General features: G+C 45.4%; 1 protein-coding gene across 2 annotated transcripts; it reads right to left on the bottom strand.

Moving 5' to 3' along the window:
* Nucleotides 1-445: 445 nt before the first annotated feature.
* On the bottom strand, nt 446-22,304 carry LOC134402654 (membrane primary amine oxidase-like). 2 transcript variants are annotated; one of them, XM_063132278.1, is made up of 4 exons: nt 20,677-22,304; nt 11,563-11,848; nt 6,847-6,976; nt 446-923 (listed from the first exon to the last, which is right to left on the bottom strand). In XM_063132278.1, the coding sequence occupies exons 1-4, from the start codon at nt 22,244-22,246 to the stop codon at nt 639-641; spliced, it is 2,271 nt and encodes a 756-aa protein (XP_062988348.1). In that variant the 5' UTR covers nt 22,247-22,304; the 3' UTR covers nt 446-638. The 2 variants fall into 2 exon arrangements, with proteins under 2 accessions (XP_062988348.1, XP_062988339.1); XM_063132269.1 differs by lacking the exon at nt 20,677-22,304 and adding an exon at nt 14,841-16,477.
* Nucleotides 22,305-24,535: the final 2,231 nt, after the last annotated feature.

Below are 24,535 nucleotides of genomic sequence, written 5' to 3'. Positions count from 1 at the left end.
CGCTTGTTTAGGGGTTACTGGTCGCTCTGTCCTACATCCTCCTCCTGTGCCCCCAGTGGCTGTTCGGAGAACAACGAAAGATTAGCTCTTAAAGGGGTACTAAAATACGACACTTCTTTTGGCTAAGAAGCACAATTAAAGCAGGATGCATGGGAGTACTTCACAGTAAAAGCAGATTATAAACTGGAAAACTTCGGAGTCCTTTGCACACAATTCGCAGTGATTGCACAGTATAACGCTGGTGTGATGAAGCTCTGACTGTTAAATTAACTAGTCAATGGGCATATCTACACTATGAACTAGTTAATTTAACAGTCATTTCCTCTCCAAAGAGAAACCTGTGGACTGTAATTTTGTAATATGGATTACAGTCCACCTTACAAAAGATCTCCCTAGTAGGGAAGAGAAATAAGCACAATTAAGAGAAGCAGACCGGTACAGAAGATAATGTTCAGATGAACAATCCATCTGGTCCTGATATATTGCAAATACAATTTTCAAAACATTTACAATGCAGGCAAGCAAAGGTTAACATTTGGGTTAGAAGATACTGAACAGAAAGAGCTCAGCCCTTTTAACACAGAGCTTTCATGCAGAGCTGTCTCCATCACTTTCCCACCTCCGAAATCCAGAAAGTATCAGAGCCTTGTCATATTTTGGAAGCCCTCATAAGTGAAAGGCGGGAGGCTGGGTACGCATGCAGCCGTTTTGGGCAGACATGCAATGTGGTTGACGTCACAAGAAGTGGGATCCTGCTCACTGGTGAAGAAAACGCTATCAGGGGAATAGATGGAGGGATCATCGTCAAAATAATTGTAGGGCCTCAAAAGGAAGCCAACAGCGTTCCCAAGGGTCACAGTGTTGGGGATGTCCTCAGCATGCGGAATGTGCAAGAAGCCGGTGGTGATCCAGGCAACCAGGTCCTGTTGAAGGGAAAAAGCACAGGGTCATGTCATTTGGCAGAAGAGGAAAGGATGCAACGATTACTCAGGGGAAGATTCAGGAAGCCCACCTTTCAACATATGCCTCATGACATTAGCAAAAAGGTAGCCTTCTGAGGTTTGGGATAGACTGGCAGGAGAGGGAAAACAACCCAAATTATAGTTGTTGTTGATGTTGTTGTTGATGTTGTTGTTGTTATTATTATTATTATTATTAATATAGCACCATCAGTGTGCATGGTGCTGTACAGAGTAAAACACTAAAATAGCAAAACCCTGCCGCATAGGCTTATATTCTAATAGAATCATAATAAAACAATAAGAAGGGGAAGAGAATGCACCAAACAGGCACAGGGTAGAGTAAAACTAACAGTACAAAAGTAAGATCAAAATCAAGTTTTAAAAGCTTTAGAAAAAAGAAAAGGTTTTAGCTGAGCTTTAAAAGCTGCGATTGAACTTGTAGTTCACAAATGTTCTGGAAGAGCGTTCCAGGCGTAAGGGGCAACCCCTTTCAGTAGGGGTTCCGCAAGGCTCGGTGCTTGGCCCATTGTTGTTTTCCTTATACATGTTGCCCTTGGGCAAGCTTATTCAATCTCATGGTCTCCAATATCATCTGTACGCCGATGATACACAACTATATCTGTCATCTCCGGAACTTTCTCCTGATGTTCACGATCGTATCTCGGCATGTCTTTCAGATATCTCAGCTTGGCTGTTTCATCGTCGCTTGAAGCTCAACATGGCAAAGACTGAATTGCTTGTTTTTCCTCCTAAACCTTCTCCTCATCTCTCATTCTCTCTTACTGTCAATGATGTTACGCTTACTCCGGTCAAGGAAGCTCGTAGCCTTGGCTTTATCTTCGACTCCTCGCTCTCCTTTATTCCTCATATTGAGGCAGTAGCTAAATCTTGTCGATTTTTCCTGTATAATATTGCCAGGATTCGATCATTTTTGTCTGTCTCTTCTGCCAAGACGCTTGTTCATGCACTGGTTATTTCACGGTTGGACTACTGCAACCTTCTTCTCTCTGGCCTTCCTTCTTCTCACATCAGCCCGTTGGTTTCTGTTCACCACTCTGCCGCAAAGATCATCTTCTTAGCACGCCGCTCCGACCATGTTACTCCGCTTCTGAAATCTCTTCATTGGCTTCCAATTCACTTCAGAATCCAATATAAACTTCTCCTGTTAACCTTCAAAGCTTTTCACGGTCTAGCTCCTTCCTATCTCTCCTCTCTCATCTCACACTATTGCCCCGCTCGTGCTCTTCGCTCCTCTGATGCCATGTTTCTCGCCTGCCCAAGGGCCTCTACTTCCCTTGCTCGGCTTCGTCCATTTTCGTCTGCTGCCCCTTATGCCTGGAACGCTCTTCCAGAACATTTGAGAACTACAAGTTCAACCACAGCTTTTAAAGCTCAACTAAAAACTTTTCTTTTTCCTAAAGCTTTTAAAACTTGATGTTGTGCAGACTTCTACTGTTACTTTCTACTGTTAGTTTTTCCCTACCCTGTGCCTGCTTACCCTTCCCTGTACCTCTTGGCATTCTCTTCCCCTCCTTATTGTTTTACTATGATTTTATTAGATTGTAAGCCTATGCGGCAGAGTCTTGCTATTTACTGTTTTACTCTGTACAGCACCATGTACATTGATGGTGCTATATAAATAAATAATAATAATAATAATAAGAAGAAGAAAATGGACGAAGCCGAGCAAGGGAAGTAGAGACCCTTGGGCAGGTGAGAAACATGGCATCAGAGGAGCGAAGAGCACGAGCGGGGCAATAGTGTGAGATGAGAGAGGAAAGATAGGAAGGAGCTAGACAGTGAAAAGCTTTGTAGATCAACAGGAGAAGTTTATATTGGATTCTGAGGTGAATTGGAAGCCAATGAAGAGATTTCAGAAGTGGACTAACATGGTCAGAGCGGCGAGCCAAGAAGATGATTTTAGCAATTGATAGGTAATTGGCCTCAGCAGGAATTTTTTGTTCTAATCAACACCATTTGAGATGCACCTGAACTTGAAATATTTAATGAGAACTTGTTGAATATTTAACGTGGCCTTTCTATTTTGAAATTACCTCAAATTGGTAAGTGAAGAACTGTCAACTCATATGGGTGCATTTCAAACTGGATTGCTTTGTAAAAAGGGTAGGTTCCCTCCTGCATACTATCATGACACAAAAATGCACAGGGATGGAAATCACAGGTTAATCGGCCATCACATTTGTTCTATGTGGACCAGGATAACATCACCAAAGTGTGCCAGTGATTGTGATTGTCCCAGGGCCTGCCCAAGCCATTTGGCTGCTTCGCAATGGAGCATCAAATCTCTCCTCCTCCCCACACAGTTAAAGTACAGAGTAGCCAAGGCTGGTCGGATTATTTTGGCACTACCACAAACGCATGAAATATTATGGGAAGACATTGTGAGCTAAAAGATATCCATACGAGACAATGAACATGAACTTTTTTGGAAACACAAAGGCCCTTTCCACACCTAAGGGTTATCCCAAGAAAATGGAGGGAGCGTCCCTGCCTGCTCCCGGGATCCCCTGTGTGGCATTTGGATGCACGGGAACAATCCCGGGATGATCCTGGGACATAGGGCTGGTGTAGACATGCCCAAAGTCTCTACCTTAGACCTATTTTTAAAACAATATAAAATTCTGACTGTAAACTATGTTAACATGTTGCATTACTGTATTAATTTAAATCAAAGACTTTAAAATTATTTTGCTTCTTGAGGCAGAAAATTCAACAAGTGCTTCTCCCCCAGCAGTGAATTATAATAATAAGAAATTATTATTGCCCTTTCGTGACACACAAAATCAGCTGCCTGAGGTGGCTTCCTCAGTCTGCCTAATGCTTGGCCAAGTGTGCTTGACCCTTGCCCTTCATGGCTCACTACAGCAAATAAGGAGGAGATCGCTGGCTTGGTCCAGGAGGTTGTAAATTCCTCCCTGAGAGAGGGAGTGGTGCAGGCCTCTTGAAAAGAGGTGGTATCATAGAATCATGGAATAGCAGAGTTGGAAGGGGCCTACAAGGGGCCTACATCGAGTCCAACTCCTGCTCAATGCAGGAATCCACCCTAAAGCATCCCTGACAGATGGTTGTCCAGCTGCCTCTTGAATGCCTCTAGTGTGGGAGAGCCCACAACCTCCCTAGGTAACTGATTCCATTGTCGTACTGCTCTAACAGTCAGGAAATCGAACCACGCCTAAAAAAGCCTAACTTGGACCCAGAAGATGTTATAGGCCAGTGGCGAACATCCCCTTCCTGGGCAAGGTGCTTGAGCGGGTGGTTGCAGGACAACTCAGGGCACTCTTGAATAAAATGAATTGTCTAGATCCATTACAATCGGGCTTCAGGCCTGGCTTTGGAATGGAAAATGCTTTGGTCGCCTGTGAGATGACCTTTGCAGAGAGAGAGACAGGGTGTATGTGGCCCTGTTGGTTCTCATGGACCTCTTGGTGGCTTTTGATACCATCAACCATGGTATCCTTCTGGATAGGTTGTCTGAGTTGAAAGTTGGAGGCACTGTGTTGCAGTAGTTCTGCTCCTACTTGGATGGCCGATTCCAGAAGGTAGTGCTGGAGGTTTATTGCTCTGTGTGCCATGGCACCTAGGCCATGAGGTTCCACAGGGCTCTATTTTATCCCCTATGCTGTTCAACATCTACATGAAACCGCTGGGAGAGGTAATCCAGAGATGTGGGTTGAGGTGTCATCAATATGCGGATGACACCCAGATCTACCTCTCCTTTTCATCAAACCCAGGTGAGGCAGTGGCTGTTCTGAATCATCGCCTGAGCACGTAATGGACTGGATGAGGGCCAAGAAACTATGACTCAATCTAGACAAGACGGAGGTACTGTTAGCAAGTGGTTCGTTTGTCTGGCTAGATGATGTTCAACCTATTCTGGATGTGGTTGCACTCCCCCTAAAGGATTAGGGGTGTTCTTGGATCCAGAACTGTCATTTGAGGCACAGGTGGACTCAGTGGCAAGGAGCACCTTTTTATATCAGCTTAGGCTGATATACTAACTGCGTCCTTATCTGAACAGAGATAACCTAGCTATAGTTATCCATGCTCTGATAACCTGTCATCTGGATTACTGCAATGTGTTATATGTGGGGCTGGTTTTGAAAACAGTCTGGAAACTTCAGCTGGTACAGAACAGGGCAGCACGTTTGTTAACAAGGTCTGGCCAATGAGACCACATCATGCCAATCCTTTTCCAGCTTCACTGGCTGCGAGTCCAGGTCTGGCCTGATTCAAAGTGCTGGTGTTAACATTCAAAGACCTGAACAGCTTGGGGCCAGGCTATCTGAAGGAGCGCCTCCTCCCATATGTACCTGCCTGGAACCTAATATTGTCTTCAAGGGTCCTTCTCCGTGAACCCCTGCCAAAGGAAGTGAGGCAGGTGGCTACCATGAGGAGGGCCTTCTCTGCCCCAGCTGCGGAATGAACTCCCTAGAGAGGTTTGCTTGGCACCTAGGTTATATACTCTCTTTGACGACAGGTGAAAACCTTTTTATTTCCCTAGTATTTTAACAGTTTGTCATCTTAGCCTTTTTTACTTTGCTCTTTTAAACTTGTATTTTAAATATGTATAAATCTCTCCACTGCTGCTCAGTTTTATCCTGGTTCTGTTTTTATATTGTACTTTTATACTGTGTTTTTATACTGTTGCTTGTTTTATACTTTGAATTGTACTTCATGGTTTTAATTTTTGTGAACTGCCCAGAGACCTTCGGCTATTGGGCGGTATAGAAATACAATAAGTAAATAAAAATAACAACACCGCCGCCCCCCGCCCCCCACAAGTTGAAGCTGTGTGAACCTGCTTGATCTGGGTAAAACATGAATCCAACTTGCAGCTTTCTGCACTCAAGAGAAGGAAACCTGCTTTTGGGGTTCCTAAGGCCCATGTTTGCCAGTGCAATCCAAATATGGGGGGGGGCAAATATGGGGGCGTATGAGTGTGTGTGTTACCCTTCCCACACCTGCTGTTTCTCCCCTGCTGGTTTACCCAGGGGCCGCTTCCCCCAGTCAGGCAGCCTTCTTGTCTCAGAATCTAGCGGTGGGGGTGGGGAAACAGATTACAATAGCCTGAGGTGCGCTTGCAGGAGAAAAGTGGTAGTTGGGAAGTTTTAAGCACTTCCTTCCACCTACTGATTCTTTCCTGAAAATGCCCCCCACCCACCGCCATCATCCCTCTACTTGTGTAAACCAGGAAAGGCATGTTTGGAAACCTTTGTTTTTGCCTCATAATGTTTATTCCTCCTCTTAAAATGGGCAGTCCGTACATTGGATCTCTTTCCTGACTACATTCCACACATCATGCTAATTTCAACAAAGGGCCATGTAAAAGAAGAGAAAACACACACACACACACACACACACACACACACACAGAGATGTGCCTGGCCATCTACTTCCATGGGATGGTCTATACACGGGGAAAGCCCCACGATGGCTGCAGATCAGGTAGGTAACACAGGCGCAGCTTCACAGCCACAGCTTCACGCTCTCCTGTGAAACATCACCCCAATGTTTTCAATTGGAGCCACATCAGTACTGCACTTACACCATCTGATGTCACTCCGGGGCCAATCTGGGGCCAGTGCCTGGTGGAAGGTGACTGGTGATTGGTCGCCTTCCACCAGGAAGAAGGCAGGGGAGGCTCCAGTACCTGGATGGCTGCCCAGAAACCCGACACTTCCACCTTGGCGTCGGGATTACCCAGCGCCACCCTGGGAGAGGGAAACTGAGGGGTTTGGGAGGGGGGCGCCAACCTGGTGTCGTGAAGACAGCCCTAGGTTGGGAGATCCACACCTTGTCCAATCCCTGTGTGGGTTTGGGGTGACATGAAGATCACAAGCACCCCAGAGAGATCATAACTCACCTCATTGACAATGGTCTCATTGTCTATGAAGTCAGCAAAGGCAACTGAAGGTGTCCATGGGTCATTCTGATTATAGATGCTGGTGCTGAAAGGTTCTTCCTCTTTTCGCTTGGTGACGGCCAGCTTATACCTGAAAAGCAAAAACAAACAAACATAAACGTACAAACAAAAAACAACCAAGCAAAACATTGTTGAGACTGAATGATACCCCCTCCCCGGCATGAGGCTCAATATCATGGGGTGGCACATGCCTTTGGCTCATGGCCAATAGCAGCTCCCAGGACTGGATGCTATCCTGAACTGGGACATGGCCTCTGGGAAATCAACACCGTCCCTTCCTTTGCATGCCATTTTCCTACAAGATTGTGCCCAAAGCAGCTCACAACGTATCAAATGAACAGCAATAAATATAAGAATCCAAAAAATGTAAGAGGGAAGGACATTACAAACAGCCATAATGTCAGTACATACATATATTGAATTAGATCCAGATTTAGACCCGTGCGACAGAGCTGGTGAGAGCAGACTGCCCCACCCCTTCCTTCCCATCCACTCCAGACACTGGAAGACTCTGCACTAAAGGTCAAGGGGCCTACTGAATGGGGTCGGCCATGATGTGGGGGAAATTGAGCAGAGGCCCCTTCGGTGAGGAGGAACTCTGGTCATGGAAGGTGCTTCTGCCCGAATTGGGAGGGATCCCCCTTTCCCTCTCAGCCCCCTGCACCACAACCTTCCCCCATTCCACAGGCCCTTTGATCTGTGCAGCATATTTGGGGGACTGCCAATGGGGAAGAAGGGGTGGATGAAACAGCTCCCACCGGCCCAATTGCACACACCTAAATCTGGATCTCATGCATAATAAAAATATCAATCCATATGACATTGAATAAAACAATACAAATAAAGTGACCTAATTCAACAGTTTAGAATTAAGCGAGAGAATAAAGCCTAATACTGAAATAAAAAACACACAACTACCTAACAAGATCAAATAGACTTCTATTCTACAAAGGCAACATAGGCTTCTCCACAATTAACTTCCACACATTAGTTTAAATCCTTTTTATTCCTCTCCTACCATGCCTACACGGGGTGGAGTCTGTGGCGTTACACCCCACAAGTCAGTTCCCTAATGTATGTCAGTGTGGTATAGTGAGAGCCAGTGTGGTGTAGTGGCTAGAGTGTCAGACTGGGAGCCGGGAGATCCGGGTTCTAGTCCCCACTCGGCCATGGAAACCCACTGGGCGACTTTGGGCCAGTCACAGACTCTCAGCCCAACCCACCTCACAGGGTTGTTGTTATGAGGAAAAAATGGAGAGGAGGAGGAGGATTATGTATGCCGCCTTGGGTTCCTTGGAGGAAAAAAGGCGGGATATAAATGCAATAATAAATAAATAAAATAAAATAAATAATAAATAAATGTCTGAAGTTTGTACGTCTGTGGTGTGTTTAGAATGTTGACCTGAGTGGGCGGAGTTAGAATGTCTGAGGAGGGGGAGGATTCATATATAAGGGAAGGACGGAGGGGATTGAGGAGGCTTTTTAGGCACTCTTAGAGTCTTTAGCCTTTAGTGCTTGAGCTCTCTGTGTGTAGAGTACTATTGTTCTGGAGAGTTTGAGGTTCAGTATAGAGAGTGGTGTCTTTTGAGTGGGGTGTGCAGATGGTTTGTGTAAAATAATACTGATAATAAAATTCAAGAGTGATTGCGTGAGAGAAAGGAAAGCGTGCATGTGAATGGGTGACAGGATTGGATGAAAGGTTTCAAAAGGTTTTGAAATGTTTTAATTTGAGACAAAGCTTGTAAACTTTTAAAAATAAATTTTAATCATTTTGTTTTAACTACCACAAAAATCCCACGTGTCTGTTTGGCATTTATCATCTGAAGTTTATGCATTTAGCACCCACTCTGACAATAATTCACCTCAGCACATATAACTCACAGCATATTATTTTATATATTGAAATCCTTCTCCATTGAACCCCTTTCTCCACATAGTTTGCAGGAAGGTAGTTTTTATCCTTCGCCTCAGGCGTATCAAGCGGTGGTGCTTGGCTTGAGCAGGGAGTAGCCGTGGCCGGGCCTGGTGTTCAGAGCCTGTGTCGTAGCAGTGTCTATATGGCCTATTTACCCCATTGCTGCTGCATTGTTTATATGACGCAGCCACCAACTCGAAGCCGTGTCGGGCTTTTATCCCCAAAACTGCGCCACAACTGTAATGTGGGTTTACTGTGATTTTTGTTGTTGTTGTTGTTGCTCCAAGGTCATCTCATTGTTTCTCGGCCTTGGTACGGGTTAAGCCCAGTGGGTGTTGCTGGGTTCAGATCCAAGCCCAATTGAGATTTTTTAACTCCCTCTAGAGTAAGTGTGGGAACGCAGGGCAGGGATGATGAACCAAATGGCTGCTGGTGCTGCAGTGTTCTGGCTGGATATAGGTTTTCTCCTGCCATCTATATTTATTGGTTCTATTTCGCAGCAGTGTTGCTGCAGTGTTTTGAGGGAATCGGCTATGAAGACACTCCCCACATTTATGTGAAGCCCAATGGAAGTATAAAATCAATGGCTGCTAAATTGGGCAGTAGGACCCTTGCTTCCCACTCCCACCCCAATAGTTAAGTTGTAAATAGAAGGTCTTAATCCTCCACTTGGTAGTCCTGCTCCTTAAAAAAAATCTCAGGTGTGTAGAGCAAAAGTAGTGAGCAAAAGTCAGTCTGCTCATGCTCAAGAGCACTCTGTTCTGTTGAAAACATGATTGCATGGAAAATATTAGATTATGGTAAAGCATTCCATGTGGGGCTGCCCTTGAAGACTGTTCAGAAACTACAGCTAGTGCAATGGCCAAATTACTTTTTGGTGCATGCTTTGTAGATTATATTACACAGGCCTTGTATCAATGGTACTTGCTGCCAATCTGTTTCCAGGCTCAACTGTCTTGGGGGATATCTGAAAGACCGCCTCCTCCCATATAAACCTGCCTGCCCATAGTTTAAAAGCCTCTTCGGAGGCACTTCTTTGTGTCCCACCATCAAGGAACAGAGCCTTCTCTGTGGCAACCTCCTGCCTGTAGAACTCTCTCCCAAGTGAGCTTAGACTGGCTCCTTCTTTGTTCAGTCTTAGGCAGGCTTTTTTGTCATAGAATCATAGAATAGCAGAGTTGGAAGGGGCCTACAAGGCCGTCGAGTCCAACCCCCTGCTCAATGCAGGAATCCACCCTAAAACATCCCTGACAGATGCTTGTCCAGCTGCCTCTTGCATGCCTCTAGTGTGGGAGAGCCCACAACCTCCCTAGGTAACTGATTCCATTGTCGTACTGCTCTAACAGTCAGGAAGTTTTTCCTGATGTCCAGCTGGAATCTGGCTTCCTTTAACTTGAGCCTGTTATTCCATGTCCTGCACTCTGGGAGGATCGAGAAGAGATCCTGGCCCTCCTCTGTGTGACAACCTTTTAAGTATTTGAAGAGTGCTATCAGGTCTCCCCTCAATCTTCCCTTCTCTAGGCTAAACATGCCCAGTTCTTTCAGTCTCTCTTCATAGGGCTTTGTTTCCAGACCCCTGATCATTCGGGTTGCCCTCTTCTGAACACGCTCCAGCTTGTCTGCGTCCTTCTTGAACTGTGGAGCCCAGAACTGGATGCAATACTCTAGATGAGGCCTAACCAGGACCGAATAGAGAGGAACCAGTACCTCACGTAATTTGGAAGCTATACTTCTATTAATGCAGCCCAAAATAGCATTGGCCTTTCTTGCAGCCATATCGCACTGTTGGCTCATATTCAGCTTGCGATCTATAACAATTCCAAGATCCTTCTCGTTTGTAGTATTGCTGAGCCAAGTATCCCCCATCTTGTAACTGTGCCTTTGGTTTCTATTTCCTAAATGTAGAACTTGGCATTTATCCCTATTAAATTTTATTCTGTTGTTTTCAGCCCAGCACTCCAGCCTATCAAGATCACTTTGAAGTTTGTTTCTGTCTTCCAGGGTATTAGCTATCCCACCCAATTTTGTGTCATCTGCAAATTTGATAAGCGTTCCCTGCACCGCCTCGTCCAAATCATTAATAAAAATGTTGTCCTATATGACTTTTTAGTATTTTAAATGTATTGGCTCTATACTCTGGTTTTAAGATGCTCTCCTGCTCTTAATTCTGCTGTGGAAGGCATTTTAAAGTTTTGAAGTTGCTCTTGAATTGTTTTTCAAGTTTTAAAGTTGTTTTTATTTCTTTAAGTATTAGAATTGTTTTAAATTTAATTCTAAGTCGTTTTAATGGTCTTATTTGGTCCTATTTGCTTCTATAATACCTGAATATTTTAATAAAATAAATATTATTATGAATAAATAAAAATATTCAGACATTATACAAGTTTATGAAAAACCTTTCCAAGACTGCAAAACTTTTCTCATCGCAGCTGATCAGCATAGCTAAGGAAGAACCTGAAGAGAACTAGAGTGATGGCCCTATATATGGCAGGATCTACACTACTGCTTATAACGGTTTATAATGGTTATGACAACTGTTCAGGCCCAGGACACATTACATATACAGTTTTCATACTGTTTTAAAAGTGTTATATCCTGCTTGGTGTAGATCGGCCCCTGGCCAAAACAAATTCTATGAAGATTCACGTCACACCATTCAAAGACACAACACTCACATTTAAGGAATGCCAAAGGCTCACAGTATCTATCTGGGCTTCAGTGCTTGGAGAGTAGCCACTTACCTGCCCCAGCTGACAGCTCGCTCCATGGAATCTGACTCTGGAAGGTGGTCCCCAGCAAAGCTAATTGACTGGATCCGGTAGCCCTGTTTATGGCCCCATTTGTTTGTGCTATCTGATGCAAAATATATGTATCTTGGCATGTTGTCATGAAGACGGAAGGCAGCCTTGTCCTCAGTATCCAAGACTTTTTTCACCATTTTCATTTGGAGGATCTCTCGGTCTGGGCTCCAAGGGACCTTGACTGTCTCAAAAGTCATGTCATTGGCTAACAAAGAATTTTTCACACCTAGAAAAGGGGAAACGGGAAGAGAGTAATGAGCTGCTTAGTTAATATGTTTCCATCCTGCTGGAGCTAATCCCAGGCATGGAGATGCAAGAAGAGGAAAACTTCATGTGTTGAATGCATGCATCATCATGCATCCATTTTGAGTATAGGACTGCAGCAAGAACAAAAAAGCAGAAACATAGGCTTAAAATCAAACCTTTTCAGTCAGAAACTACTGAAGTTGGTTTGCTGAGCTTATTCAGGTGACATTGAACTTACCTTTCAGGGCAGGTATAGACAGATTTCAAGCTTACAAGGTCTACTTTTTTAAAACAACAACAACAACATGCACAGCTAGAACCCAGAAGCCCGCCACCTGGAAGCAGAAGCAAAACAGGAGTTTGGGAGTTGGGGGGGAAGAGCAGCAGGGGAGTTAGATGTAACATGGGGGGGGGGAGCCAATTCCCTACTGCACGCTCCCCCGCATACACCATACATTGGGATGCCTCTATATGCACACATGCAGATTTATATAGAGCAAAGGTTCTGACAGCCTTATTTAAGCGGCACTGGGAGCGGTGTTTTGAGGAGGCGTGCAGGCTGGCAGCGAAGGGAAAGGCTGGTTGAGGAACAGGCTGGTGGGCAAGGAAAGACTGGCCAATTTGTTATTGTTGTCGTTAATCCTCCTCATCTTTTCAGAGGTGGATCAAGGGAAAGGAGTTGGTAACGCTCTTTTAATCTTTCGCAATCAATATCCCAATGGTGGATGAGAGGGAGAGGTGTGGGGGTAAACTAGGTGCTTAATTTAGTATTTCCAGTAAACTTCCCTAAGCAGGGGAGCATGGACCTGGGTGGGGAGCAGCTCTCTCATTTGCTGAGCAGCACCTCCGGGATGAATAATGTTCAGTGGACTCCACCCACCAAAACCCAGAGTACGACTGTTTCAAGTGTGGTGTGACCCATGGAAGCGATAGTACATACTTTGCTTTTTTTGTTTCACGTGCCGCTAGAGGACGAAAGGTGATTTCATGAAAAACTAGATAAAAGCTGAAAATGCTTCTGAATGTGTCTCCATGTAGATGGCTCACTTCCAGAAAATGCAGCTTTCCCAGAGGGAAGAGGCAGGGTTGCTGTGGAATGGCCACAGCACCATCTGTCACGAATGACCCCAGTGCGCTCTCCCTCTGCATTAAATTGCCCATGGAGACTGGGCCCAGGTTTGAATTGCCTTGCCTTAAGTCACAGAATATAACCTGTGAGCATCAACAGAATGCTTTTTTTCACACCAGGTAAATATAACAGTGATATTTAGAGAATCAGAAGAGTTTTGGGAGTGTCTGAGTCCAACAAAAAAGTGAGGTAATACAAAGATGTCACCCTTCCCCCTGCAAAAACAGTAGTATACTCCTGCTTCCAGATAAGACTTTTGTTGTGTAACTGCCCTACCTCATTGGCAGAATTTTACAGGGTCTCCAGACAACATTGTCTTCCATTTATAACTCTCATGTGTTTTACCACTTTTTCCTTACCATAAAAAAGAAAAGATAGGCTGCAAAATGCCTTCCAATTGATAGTGCTAGGAGTCCTCCATTTGGAAGCACCTCACCAAATGTCTCTCAGGAGAAACTCTGAGACAAGAAGTCCAGTGGCAACCTAGACCAACTTTTCTTTCTTTCAAATGATTTTTAGGCCTTCTTTAATTTTTTTAATTTTTTTATTATATAACAATACCAACCCATTGCCGGAGCTCTCTGAGCAGTTTACAAAAAATTAAAACATTTAACATTAATTCTTCCACTCTCATAACACTGGATATAACCCAGAACTAGCACAATAGGATAGAACCCTCTCAAGGTGGTATACAAGATATAAACAATGCAAAAACAAATAGAAAAGCAATAACTAAATATGTAATAAAATACTATAAAACACTATAAAACTTGTATCAATAAAACCTGCACCCCACAGATTATGAAAAGTCCCAGAAAAAACAAGTGGGTCTTCAGAGCCTCCCTGAAGACGTGAAAAGAAGGGGCCTGACACATTAAGCTGATTTCAGAGGTGAAGAGCCACCACTGAAAAGGCCCTCTCTCTTGTACTTACCAGCCTAACTGCCCTTGGCAGTGAACAGGTGAGATATGCCTCTGCTGATGACTTCAGGAGTGCAGGCAATCCAGTACAGAAGGAGGTCCTTCAAGTAACTTGAGCCCAAACTGTTTAAAGCTTTAAAGTTTAAGACCAGTTCTTTAAATTCAACTCAGAAACATGCTGGCAACCAATGCAGCTGGCAAAGTATTGATATCACATGAACAGCCTCCCAGTGCCCAAAAGTATCCGGTGGCTGCATTCTGCAACGTTTTAAGTTTCCAGACTGTCCTTAAAGGCAGCCCCATGCAAAGCGCATTACCGTAGTCCAGCCTGGATGTAATCAGATCATGAATGACTGAGGCAAGAGTCTCCCTCTAATGACAGGGTCTTCTTCCTTTTGGGGGCAGGGTTTTTTGTTAAAAAAAGAATTGGATCAGGATAGTGCTAAGGGGGAAGGGGGTGTTTAATCCTGCCACGTACCATTTTCCTAACAAAATCTCTCCTGCTTGCTCTTTAGTCAAGGAAACAGCATGGGGGAGGGATAAAAACACAGCATAGAAACACAGGCCTGGCATTTCTTCAAATTCAACTTCAGAAGAATCTCAGCTTTACGACATATGCAGATTACACGCACACAATAATGAAGGCTTAGGAACCAGAATTTGGAAAGAATTCCAGTGAGTAGCAGGGAGCTTTATTGCCCCGTAGTTCTGTACCTTTCTCCCTTATCTACTTACTAAGTTCCTTGATTCATTCTCCTGACCATCTCCATACAATTACCATCTTTGTACTTTTTCAGGGAGTGATAAATACACAGTAGTGATGGAATAGGAGAGAGTCAAGAAGCAACAGTAGTGCTTAGCAGAGCTGCCAACAGCATCAGAAAATAGAGCAAAACTGTAGTAATCAGATCACAAGAACTTACCTCCCACATCTAAGTCCACTTTGTAGTTGACTAAATGAGTATGGATCGTGCCAAGGGTGTTATCTGCAACTTTGTTGCCATAGTTCAGCCCATCACCGTAGAAGAAAGATGAAGTTATGTAACCAGTGGCTCGGACTTTGCTTTCAATGGCACCGTTTGGATGAAATACAAAGTCCCAGATATAGTCGTAGTTGCCCAAAGTAGCCACAGAACGCAATACAAGTGCAGAGCCAGGCAGCCCCCCATAGTAGAGAGACTCAAGGTTGGAGTAATGTCGTCGAAAAGGCCCCCCTACATTTTGCTCAAAAACACAAATGGAGTTCTTCTGCACTTCTGGTTTCAAGGTTTCAACTAAATAAACAGCATTGAGATAGGTGGCAGAGTAAGGGCAATCAACTCCCCGGACCAGGGAATAAGTGTACCTCCCAATTCCAAAACTTGCATCCATATATCGAGTTAGCATCCCAGCAGGGCTATTAGAGCCATAAACAGACATGGCTTCCTGAACACTGAGTTCATAGACAATCCTTTGATCCTTAAATTTGATGTTGTAGATATGTGGTCCTCTGTGCACATCGATCCTGAAGGCAAAACTCCAAGATGGGGAAACTACCTGGTTGTTTCTCACACTATAACGCAGCCCACAAGGCTCATAGTGCAAAGGACCAGATCCCAGAGGGGGTCTCCTTCGATCCATTGAGGAAATCCCCCCATCAGTTGAGATGGTCTTCAGTTTTGCCACAGGCACCCGATTCTCTCTGAATTCTCTTTCCAGCTCTGCCATGCCATTATAATAGTGGCCATTGTAGAATACCTTTGGCAGACTCCAGTTGGAGATGTTCAGACTGCTGTGGTTTACCAGCACCTCCATTCCTACTGGATGCAGGAAGTAGCCCTTTACTTTCTGGAACAATCCAATCCAAGTAGAACGATCTCCAGACTGGAACCCCCGAGGGGCTGATGTGAGACCTGCAAAGTTGCTCCCATTGTGTCCAAATGCCTCTTTCAGGAAAGTGGGTGCCTCAAGAAATTTCTTCTCCACTACAAATTTCTGGATTTGCTCATATTCATTGCCCATCACAGTTCTTCCATGGTAGGATAACTTCTTTCCATACTTTTGCACGGTCACATCCCGATGATACAATAGCTTGGGGAATGGGCCCACCACGTACTCTGTGATATTTGGATCTGGCTGGTTTCCAAAGTACACCACAGCCAGTGCCTGTCGAGGTGGTTGTGGTCCACCACGATCGAGGAAGCGAAGCACCTCTTCTTTGCGGGGAAGTTCCACGTCCAGGTAGTAAATGCAGTTATCAGAAGAGCTGGCATGATAAGCATCTACAAAGGGCAGTCCCAGGTGGGACTGTAGATACTTCACGACCAGGACCATCTCTTCTGCTGACAGAGCAGCAAATACCAGGCTCTGGTTATTGTGCCTTCCAGTCAGGGAAGGCTGAGATTCAGCACCACATTGAGCAGAGCCCTCATTCCTGGTCAGCAACACACACACTAAGGCAAGAATAGTAACCAGAGCAAGCGTAAGGAGGATGAGGAGGGCTTTTGCGTTCATTGCTGCAAAGGAGTGCCTTGTAGCCCCTATAACCCTTTTCACGAAGTCAGTCCCGTTTGGCTGCTGCTGGAGCTATACAGCAAGCTGCGATAGTTACTCCAGGAAATGTGACTTAATTGGGTAAGGGCCAAAAGGAGGAGGCTTTAGAGTTCACAGCCTGGGTTAAACAATGGAACACCCTTCCCAGTCGGAACTGCTAGTTCCTCACTTGGGGACTCGGACAGCAATTAGTTTTTCATGTGGTGCCTTTATGGAAAGACTGCATCACTAGAAGGAAATTTAGGGTCAGGCTGAGCACCTCAGTCTTACCCAGTCTAGAAAGATCCTGCAACTTATTTCCACATTTCTCATTCTTGTCCCAAGTTTTGAAATACTCTTATCCCCCCCCCTCGACCCCATATAAATTAATGGGTTCGACCTTTTACAGTCTAGGAAACCAGCCTCTGCCTTACTTGTGGCATGGAGGGTGTGTTCATGTCTCTCTCATTCAGCTATCAGAACGGCGATGACAACAGCCAGGAATCAAGTAGGATCTGAATATCCTGGCTTTACTTAAGTGAGAGAAGGGGGTGCTCATCTTGAACCACTTACTCCCATTTGTGCAAAACTGGTGTGCTGATGAGACTGAACTAAGGCAGAGCAAATAGCAGCAGCACTCCTAACAGAAATCAGAACATTTTACTGAATGTGTGGACCAGAAGATGATCATGCAGTAACTCCAGAAAAAAATACCACAGGACTGTGTCTGTTGCTTGAAGAAGAACTTAAATAAGCTTGAAGGATGCACAGGAAGAGCTACAAGAAACATATGGTCAGCAGCTACCAGGGGCTGAAGCTGACCTAGAAACTCCTTTCCGGAGCACCAAGGCAGGATTGCTGAGGCAGTCAATAAGGTGGCTGATCAGCTGATAGGCAGCCACTTGCTGAGAGAAGAAGCTTTTTCTACCCAGACCCCTGCCAGAAATGTGAAAAGCTGGAATGGTTAGGTGCAGCCTTAGAAAGGGCAGCCCATGCTGGAAATGAGAGACTTGAAGGCAGGTGAGTTGCAGCCTCTGGCTTGTATCCAATGTTAGTCCTACTTTGAGTAGTCCCATTAAAACAAATGGCACTTAAATTACTAACTTAAGCCCCATTAATTTCAATGGGGTTACTTTAAGTAGGACTAGCATTGGATACAACCCTCTGATACACTTCTTCACTCTATGTATGCTAACAGAAGAGGAACTGCAGAAGGAAAAGCTGGAAATGTGTGGACCAGAAGATGATCAGCCTCATCCTGGGTGAAGAAAAATCTTACATAGACTTGTGCCCTGTGAAGGCTCTGGGTGGGTTCAGCCCCCCTGCAGCTGGTATACCCGTATGTCGGCCCCTTCTGAAAATTGTTCAGAGCTACTGGAAGGAGGATTTAGGTTAAACATTTGGTAAATTCTCTCATTTGTAGGAGCACTTCTTCACTGAAACAAGTTGATTAGAGAGATGGTTGAATTTGCTCTGCTGGAGATTTTCCAAGAAGAGGCTGGAAAGACATCTGTTTATGCTTTAGGTTCAGGATAGCCTGCCTTTGGGAGAAAATCTATAGTTCTGTGAACTAATTTGGAATGATCACCCAGCCATGTTCCTGATATTTTATTACATTTTAGCAGGGCTTTGCTGGAGCTTTGGTGAAATCCCAGTGCTTTCTGTGTATGTTCTGTTGGCACACTATCAGGGAGACAATCGAGAGCTAATTAGACATTATTTATTTATTTATTTATTTAGAATATTTATATACTGCTCCCCATTGAAAATTTCGGAGCAGTGTACAAGATAAAATGAAAATAAAAACAGAATAAAACAGTTAAAACAAAATTTAAAAGAAGCAAAAACAGTGAATCAAGGCTGCATCTCTCTCTCTCTTTAATGAAAAGCAGCCTCAGAGGCTGTAATCAGGCACAGAGGTAGAATGATTGTGTTTTATCCCTTTTTCTTCCTGCCAAGGTTCCATGTATTTCCCCCCACAGAGAAAAAAGCAGGTTTGGGAGGGGAGGGGAGCAGAGTAGACAAGTAGCAGGAAGGGGAAAGGCTCAACAGGGCCTCCCCTCTCTGTAACCAATTATGGGCTTAGGAGGTTGCTTTTAATTTTTAAGTTACGAGACTAATACACCTCCTATGTAACGTCTAGCTTGGCTCTTGGGTCATCAGATCATAAGGAAGAGTACCTTCTGTGCAAATGAAACGCAAGCCCTTCATATGCACACACTCATACAAAACTGCAGCCAGATGCCTTACCCTTTTACCACTAGATGGAGCAGTACAAGGTGAAAGAAACAGCTGTGTCTGCATCGCCTCCTCCACTGAGGACGAGGAAGCGCACAAGGTGGCCAACATCAGAGGACAGGAAGGGTGTCCTTCAGGACCGCATTTGCAGTATGATCCATGGTTCAATAAAGCCACAAGTCGCTGGGACTATTACCTTAGCCTCACAAAAGAAACGGACACCAACAAGAAGTCATCTTTCAAAGTAGGAGGAACAGGAAAATCTTCCAATGTTTCAGGGACCAGCTTCAGCATTGCAGCGGGCCTTTTAGTTTGTAGCTAGAATTTGATCAGAAGTAGTCTGGAAAGGTCTGGGCCTATTCAGCCTGTGGAACATCAGAATCTGTGGGAGTTTATCACTGTCAGCGTTCTCAGAGCAGAGGTGGTGGTGGTGGTGGTGGTGGGGAGTTACCCCGTCCAGATCCTGGTTTGACCTTGGCAAGGAGGGAGGGTGGAAACTCTCTGTGAGAACCTGACAGAAGTGGGGTGGGGTTTGCAAAAGGGTCATCCTGGTTAAAGCATTAACATTGGAGGGCCAAATAGGGATGCCTTATTGAAAGGCGAAAAGCTCTTGTGGGTCAAGCGGCCCAGAGGAAGTGTCTTACAGTCACACTTTCCCTTTTAAAACTGAGGCAAAGGCAAGGAGCCTTTGCTAGGAACACTCTTGTTTTCCATTGCCTGAAACCCTGCCATCACCTGGGCCTCTGGAGGCATTCTACACATGGCCTATCTTTCTAATTGGAACTTTGGATTGCTAGGGACTTGCCATGAGAAGTACCATGATGCTTTTCATAGACTTTGAACTCTCATTTGCTATGGATTCTGCGTCTTTATCGTTAGCTCAAAGTGGCAGCAGGCTAGGTCTGATCCTGACACTTGGACTTTTCTCTGCCTGGGCTCATGCAGTGTGGAGCTACAAGGCGAAAGCTATGGTTGTCAGACTCTGCTTGTGTGGGTTTAACTCTTGGATTTGATAGGCCTCGACGATGTAGCTTGGAGTTTTCAACAAAACATTCAAAGTTAGACAAACTCTCTGTGTGGGGTTCTGTTTAAGGTGTGAGAAATCCACCTCTTTGATTCGCCGGGAGGGATCACGCCAGGAATCATTCGAGTTTCTTGTCCAGGGTTTGAAACCCGGTGTACGGACTACATAGGTTGGTTTACGCCACAAATCCCAATTCCCCAAAAACCCTTGCCCTAGATTGCCTGGGAAGATTTATGTCAGGAGTCTCAATTCCCTTCCTCTGTGTTCAGAGCCATGGAGATGGCAGTGGGGAAGCCCAGTTGCGTAGATCTGTCATGGTTGTAATTAATAGGTTGTGACTGTTCTGGAATTTCTTAGAGCCAATAGCTATTGACCACCAGCTTAAAGATTTCTGGAGAGTATAACGCTTAAGCTTTTGCTGTGGGATTTGCTACAATAAAGAAGTCTCATTGTTTTAGGCAGTGGCGGCTGGTGGCTCCGATGTCAGTGGGACAGTGAATCTGCTCCAGGTTTCAGACAGAATTCTGAAGGAGCGCTCCAAGGTGCAAAGTATCGTGAAAAGCTCTTTCAGAGCTCTGACTGAGTGGATTCATCACCTCAGTGACATTGGAGACACCAGCCTCCACTGATTTTAGGTATCCTGGATCAGAGTGCCTGAGTGTGTGCAGGAGAGACCGGGCCCTCGACACAGTGTATCAAGACATTGAATATTTTATCAGCGAGGGCAGAGAGCCCATTGGCAGGCAGCACAAAGAACTTAAACCTAAAGGGAAGGATGCTGGTCTGACAGGACACCGCTGTCCTTAAAATGGCATTCTCTGTTTCAACCCACTGTGCCCAAACAATACATAGAACACATTGCAGTCCATTCAAGACTCACTCAAAGACAAGGACTACACACAACAAGACTTTACAAAAATCCAAAATGCAGAGAGCAGCAGCCCCACCCGGAATCTAACTTTTCCTACTGAAGATGATACACTTACCAGCAACATCCAGGTCCACCTTGTAGCCAATAAAATGGGTGTGTATTGTTCCCAGGGTGTGATCCCCAACCTTATTTCCATAATTTAGTCCATCGCCATAGAGAAAAGATGAACTTATATAGCCTGTGGCTCGGACTTTACTTTCAATGGCTCCATTTGGATAGAACATAAAGTCCCAGATATAGTCATAGTTGCCAATGGTAGTCACAGAGCGAAAGACCAGTGCAGTGCCAGGCAGCCCCCCATAGTAGAGAGACTGCAGGTTAGAATAATGACGCCTAAGTGGGGCCCCCGTATCCTGCTCAAAAACACAGATGGCATCTCGGGTAGTGACGGGCCTTTCTGCTTCAGCTAAAAAGTAAGCATTAAGATAGGCAGCGGAATAAGGACAGTCAACCCCTCGCACCAGAGGGTTCATAAGCCTTCCAATTCCAAAGCTCGCATCCATGTACCGGGTTGACATCCCACCAGGATTACTGGAACCATAGATGGACATGGTGTCCTGCACACTGAGCTCATAGACAACCCTTTGGCCTTTGAACCTGATATCAAAGAGATGTGGCCCTCTGCTCACATCCATCCTGAAAGCAAAACTCCAGGATGAAGAGTGGACCTGGTTTTTTCTTACACTGTAACGTGGACCATAGAGCTCATAATTCAAAGGGCCAGGTTCAGCATGGTGCACCCTGGGCTTCATTGAGGAAAAATCCCCATCAACTGGGACCTTCTTCACCTTCTCCACACGCACATGCCCCTCTGTGAATTCTCTCTCCAGTTGTGCCAAGTCCCTGTAGTATTGCCCATTGTAAAATACTTCCTTCACAGTCCAGTGGGAGATATCCAGGCTGCTGTGATCTAGCAGCACTTCCAGCCCAACTGGGTGTAAGAAGTAGCCAGTTACATTCTGGAACAGGACTAGCCAAGTTGCACGATCCCCAGACTCCAGCCCCCGGGGAGATGTGGTCATTGCTGCTAGGTTGGTCCCATCATAATGCAATACATCTTTCATGAAACTTGGGGCTGTGGGGAACACTGCCCGGCGCAGGAAATGTGCCATCTGCTTGTACTCAGCAACTAGTGGGGGCCTGCGATAATACGGGACCTGCCCTCCATACTTCTGCACTGTCACATCCCGGTGATACACTGGCTCTGGGAGGGGGCCCACCACATACTCGGTGACATTTGGATCTGGCTGGTTTCCATAATACACCACAGCCAGTGCCTGCCTAGGAGGGCGGCTTCCTCCATGATCCAGAAACAACAGAGACTCTGCTTTGGGTGGCAAGTGCAAGTCAATGGAATAAATGCAGTTATCAGAAGGACTTGCATGAGAAGCATCTTCCAGGACGGCCCCAAGGCTGGACTTCAGGTACTGCACCACATGGACCATTTCCTCTTCTGTCAGATCAGCAAAGAGCCAGTTCCATTCACTCTGCAGATGCTCCAGAAAAGCTTGCGAACGGTCATCACAGCTTGCGTGTTTTTCACCTGTCGTCAACAAGATACAAACAAAGGCAAAAATTGCCACCAAGACCAGGAGGAGCACAAGGAGAAGAGTTTTCAGATTCATATTCGCAGCCCTGGAAGGAGAGAGCACAGAGCAGCCTGGCAGAGGCGTCTCAGTTCCAAACAGCCTCCTTGGTCTGTGATCAGCTGGATTAAAGGCAGCGAAGGAGAGGCTGCGAGAAATGTTTGTGGAGGATCAGCAAAGAGAGATGGCCCTGCTTTCTCTGCCTTGCAAGTATATGTTCATGCTGAGGCAGAAGCATCCCTGGGCCAGAGCAGACAGTGACTCATTGCACAAATCGCACAGCCCTCGCTCTTGGCCACTCCTTCAGGCCAGCCAGCTTCCTGGGGAGTCTGCAAAGCCAGGGGCATACAGCTGCTGGCAGGTCTGGGAGGCTCAGCACATTTTGTAGCTGATAGAAACTGCCCCCCTCCCCAGAGTAGCTTCTTTGTGCTCAAAGTACAAAGCTCAACAGCAACCACTTATTCGGAGCTTATTGACTTGTTAAATACATATAGCCTATCTCCCTCTCCCTTGTAAGATAGCTAAAGGTAGCTAAATGAAGTTAAACACAAAGATACGATCAACCGTAGCTAAAACATTATAACAATATCAAAACCATCACCAATATAAAAGTTGCCCTTGATTGGATCTTCTATTGCAAATATACCCGGTTTGTTTAAAAAACCTGGGACTTAACCCACAAACAGAAGGACCCAAAATTTCTCTCAGGTTAATGCACATGCTTAAAAGACCAGATGCCCAATTTGCCTGAACTGGGACTTTGCTACTCTCTGCTTTTACATGAGGGAAAAACACTTGAAGACAGCATGGGGAGAGAATTCTCTGGGCTGCCACACCTGCACTCCCACTGCTTTACACTTTTCCCAGGGACGAACAGAGGATCAAGCATCCTGCTGCAGTGAATCTACCGCAGGCTTCACTGGGTTGGTAGGATTTTCTAGGGTGTTTTCTCTTTTCCCACTCCCCTTTTGAGGGCAACGCACGCACCCTTACTGCCCCTGGACTGGAATTCCAACCCACAGCAGCAAGCAGGCTTCAGGCAATTGGTGCCTCTTTGTGCCTGGTCCAGCTGAGGGAAGAAAAACACAAACATACCCAGCCAGGAGAGGCTCTATGCGGGAATTTCCACTCCTGCTTCCAGCCTGCCCCATTTTGGTTTCCTGAAACCTCTCTCCTGCAGTGAATGTGCCCTTTCTGTCTCCTTCCAAGGGTGGATCCTTCTTCCCCTCAGATGGCCCCATGTGCCCCTCTGTTCCATCTTGGATCACAGCCACCCCTCTCCCTATTAACTCCTTCACTGGAGTACTTGGTACCAGCAAAGACCTGCCTGCATAAGGAATTTCTAGTCTATTTTGGCATCAGCAGTCTCTGCTCCCTCCATGTTTTTTTTACTCTTTACTTTTAAATAACAAGCTTCTACTGTTTGCACACAGATTAGAAAACACAGCCAAAGGTAGCGTGAACGAGAAATGGCACCATAGTCGGATCTTTTGTTACTGGATTTTGTTACTGGATCTTTTGTTGTAGATCGCAAGCTGAATATGAGCCAACAGTGCGATATGGCTGCAAGAAAGGCCAATGCTATTTTGGGCTGCATTAATAGAAGTATAGCTTCCAAATCACGTGAGGTACTGGTTCCTCTCTATTCGGCCCTGGTTAGGCCTCATCTAGAGTATTGCGTCCAGTTCTGGGCTCCACAATTCAAGAAGGACGCAGACAAGCTGGAGAGTGTTCACAGGAGGGCAACCAGGATGATCAGGGGTCTGGAAACAAAGCCCTATGAAGAGAGACTGAAAGAACTGGGCATGTTTAGCCTGGAGAAGAGAAGATTGAGGGGAGACATGATAGCACTCTTCAAATACCTAAAAGGTTGTCACACAGAAGAGGGCCAGGATCTCTTCTCGATCCTCCCAGAGTGCAGGACACAGAATAACGGGTTCAAGTTAAAGGAAGCCAGATTCCAGCTGGACATCAGGAAAAACTTCCTGACTGTTAGAGCCGTACGACAAAATACTGCTACTGAAGGCTCCCACCACTAGCTTTCCCCTCTCCTTCTCCTCTGTGTATTTACTTTGAGAAAGATTGCAGTAACGTGACTATGAAATACTGCTACTGAAGGCTCCAGCTGCTGGCCGCCCCCTTGCTTTAGCATATGTATATTCTTCATTGTGCACTACATATTGTGAATAGGTAAAGTGGCCCCACCCTGGCAATGATCTGGCCCCACCAGATCATTGCCAGATTACAGACAGATCACAGAAATAGGCTCAGGATTTAATGGGGGGGGGGCACACACTGCAGAATTGCTCCAGAGCCACGTTTAAGGAA

This window comes from Elgaria multicarinata, chromosome 1 (assembly GCF_023053635.1).
Source record: "Elgaria multicarinata webbii isolate HBS135686 ecotype San Diego chromosome 1, rElgMul1.1.pri, whole genome shotgun sequence".
NCBI classification, from domain to species: Eukaryota; Metazoa; Chordata; class Lepidosauria; order Squamata; family Anguidae; genus Elgaria; species Elgaria multicarinata.
This window is presented reverse-complemented; position numbering and strand designations above follow the sequence as displayed.

Coding starts and splice junctions, on each gene's coding strand:
- LOC134402654 (XM_063132278.1), bottom strand. CDS start 22,246: ATGAATCTGAAAACTCTTCTCCTTGTGCTCCTCCTGGTCTTGGTGGCA. Junction 6,977..11,562: donor CGAGCTGTCAGCTGGGGCAG/GTAAGTGGCTAC, acceptor TTTGCTTTTCAG/GTATAAGCTGGCCGTCACCA. Junction 924..6,846: donor ATGAGACCATTGTCAATGAG/GTGAGTTATGAT, acceptor TCCCTTCAACAG/GACCTGGTTGCCTGGATCAC.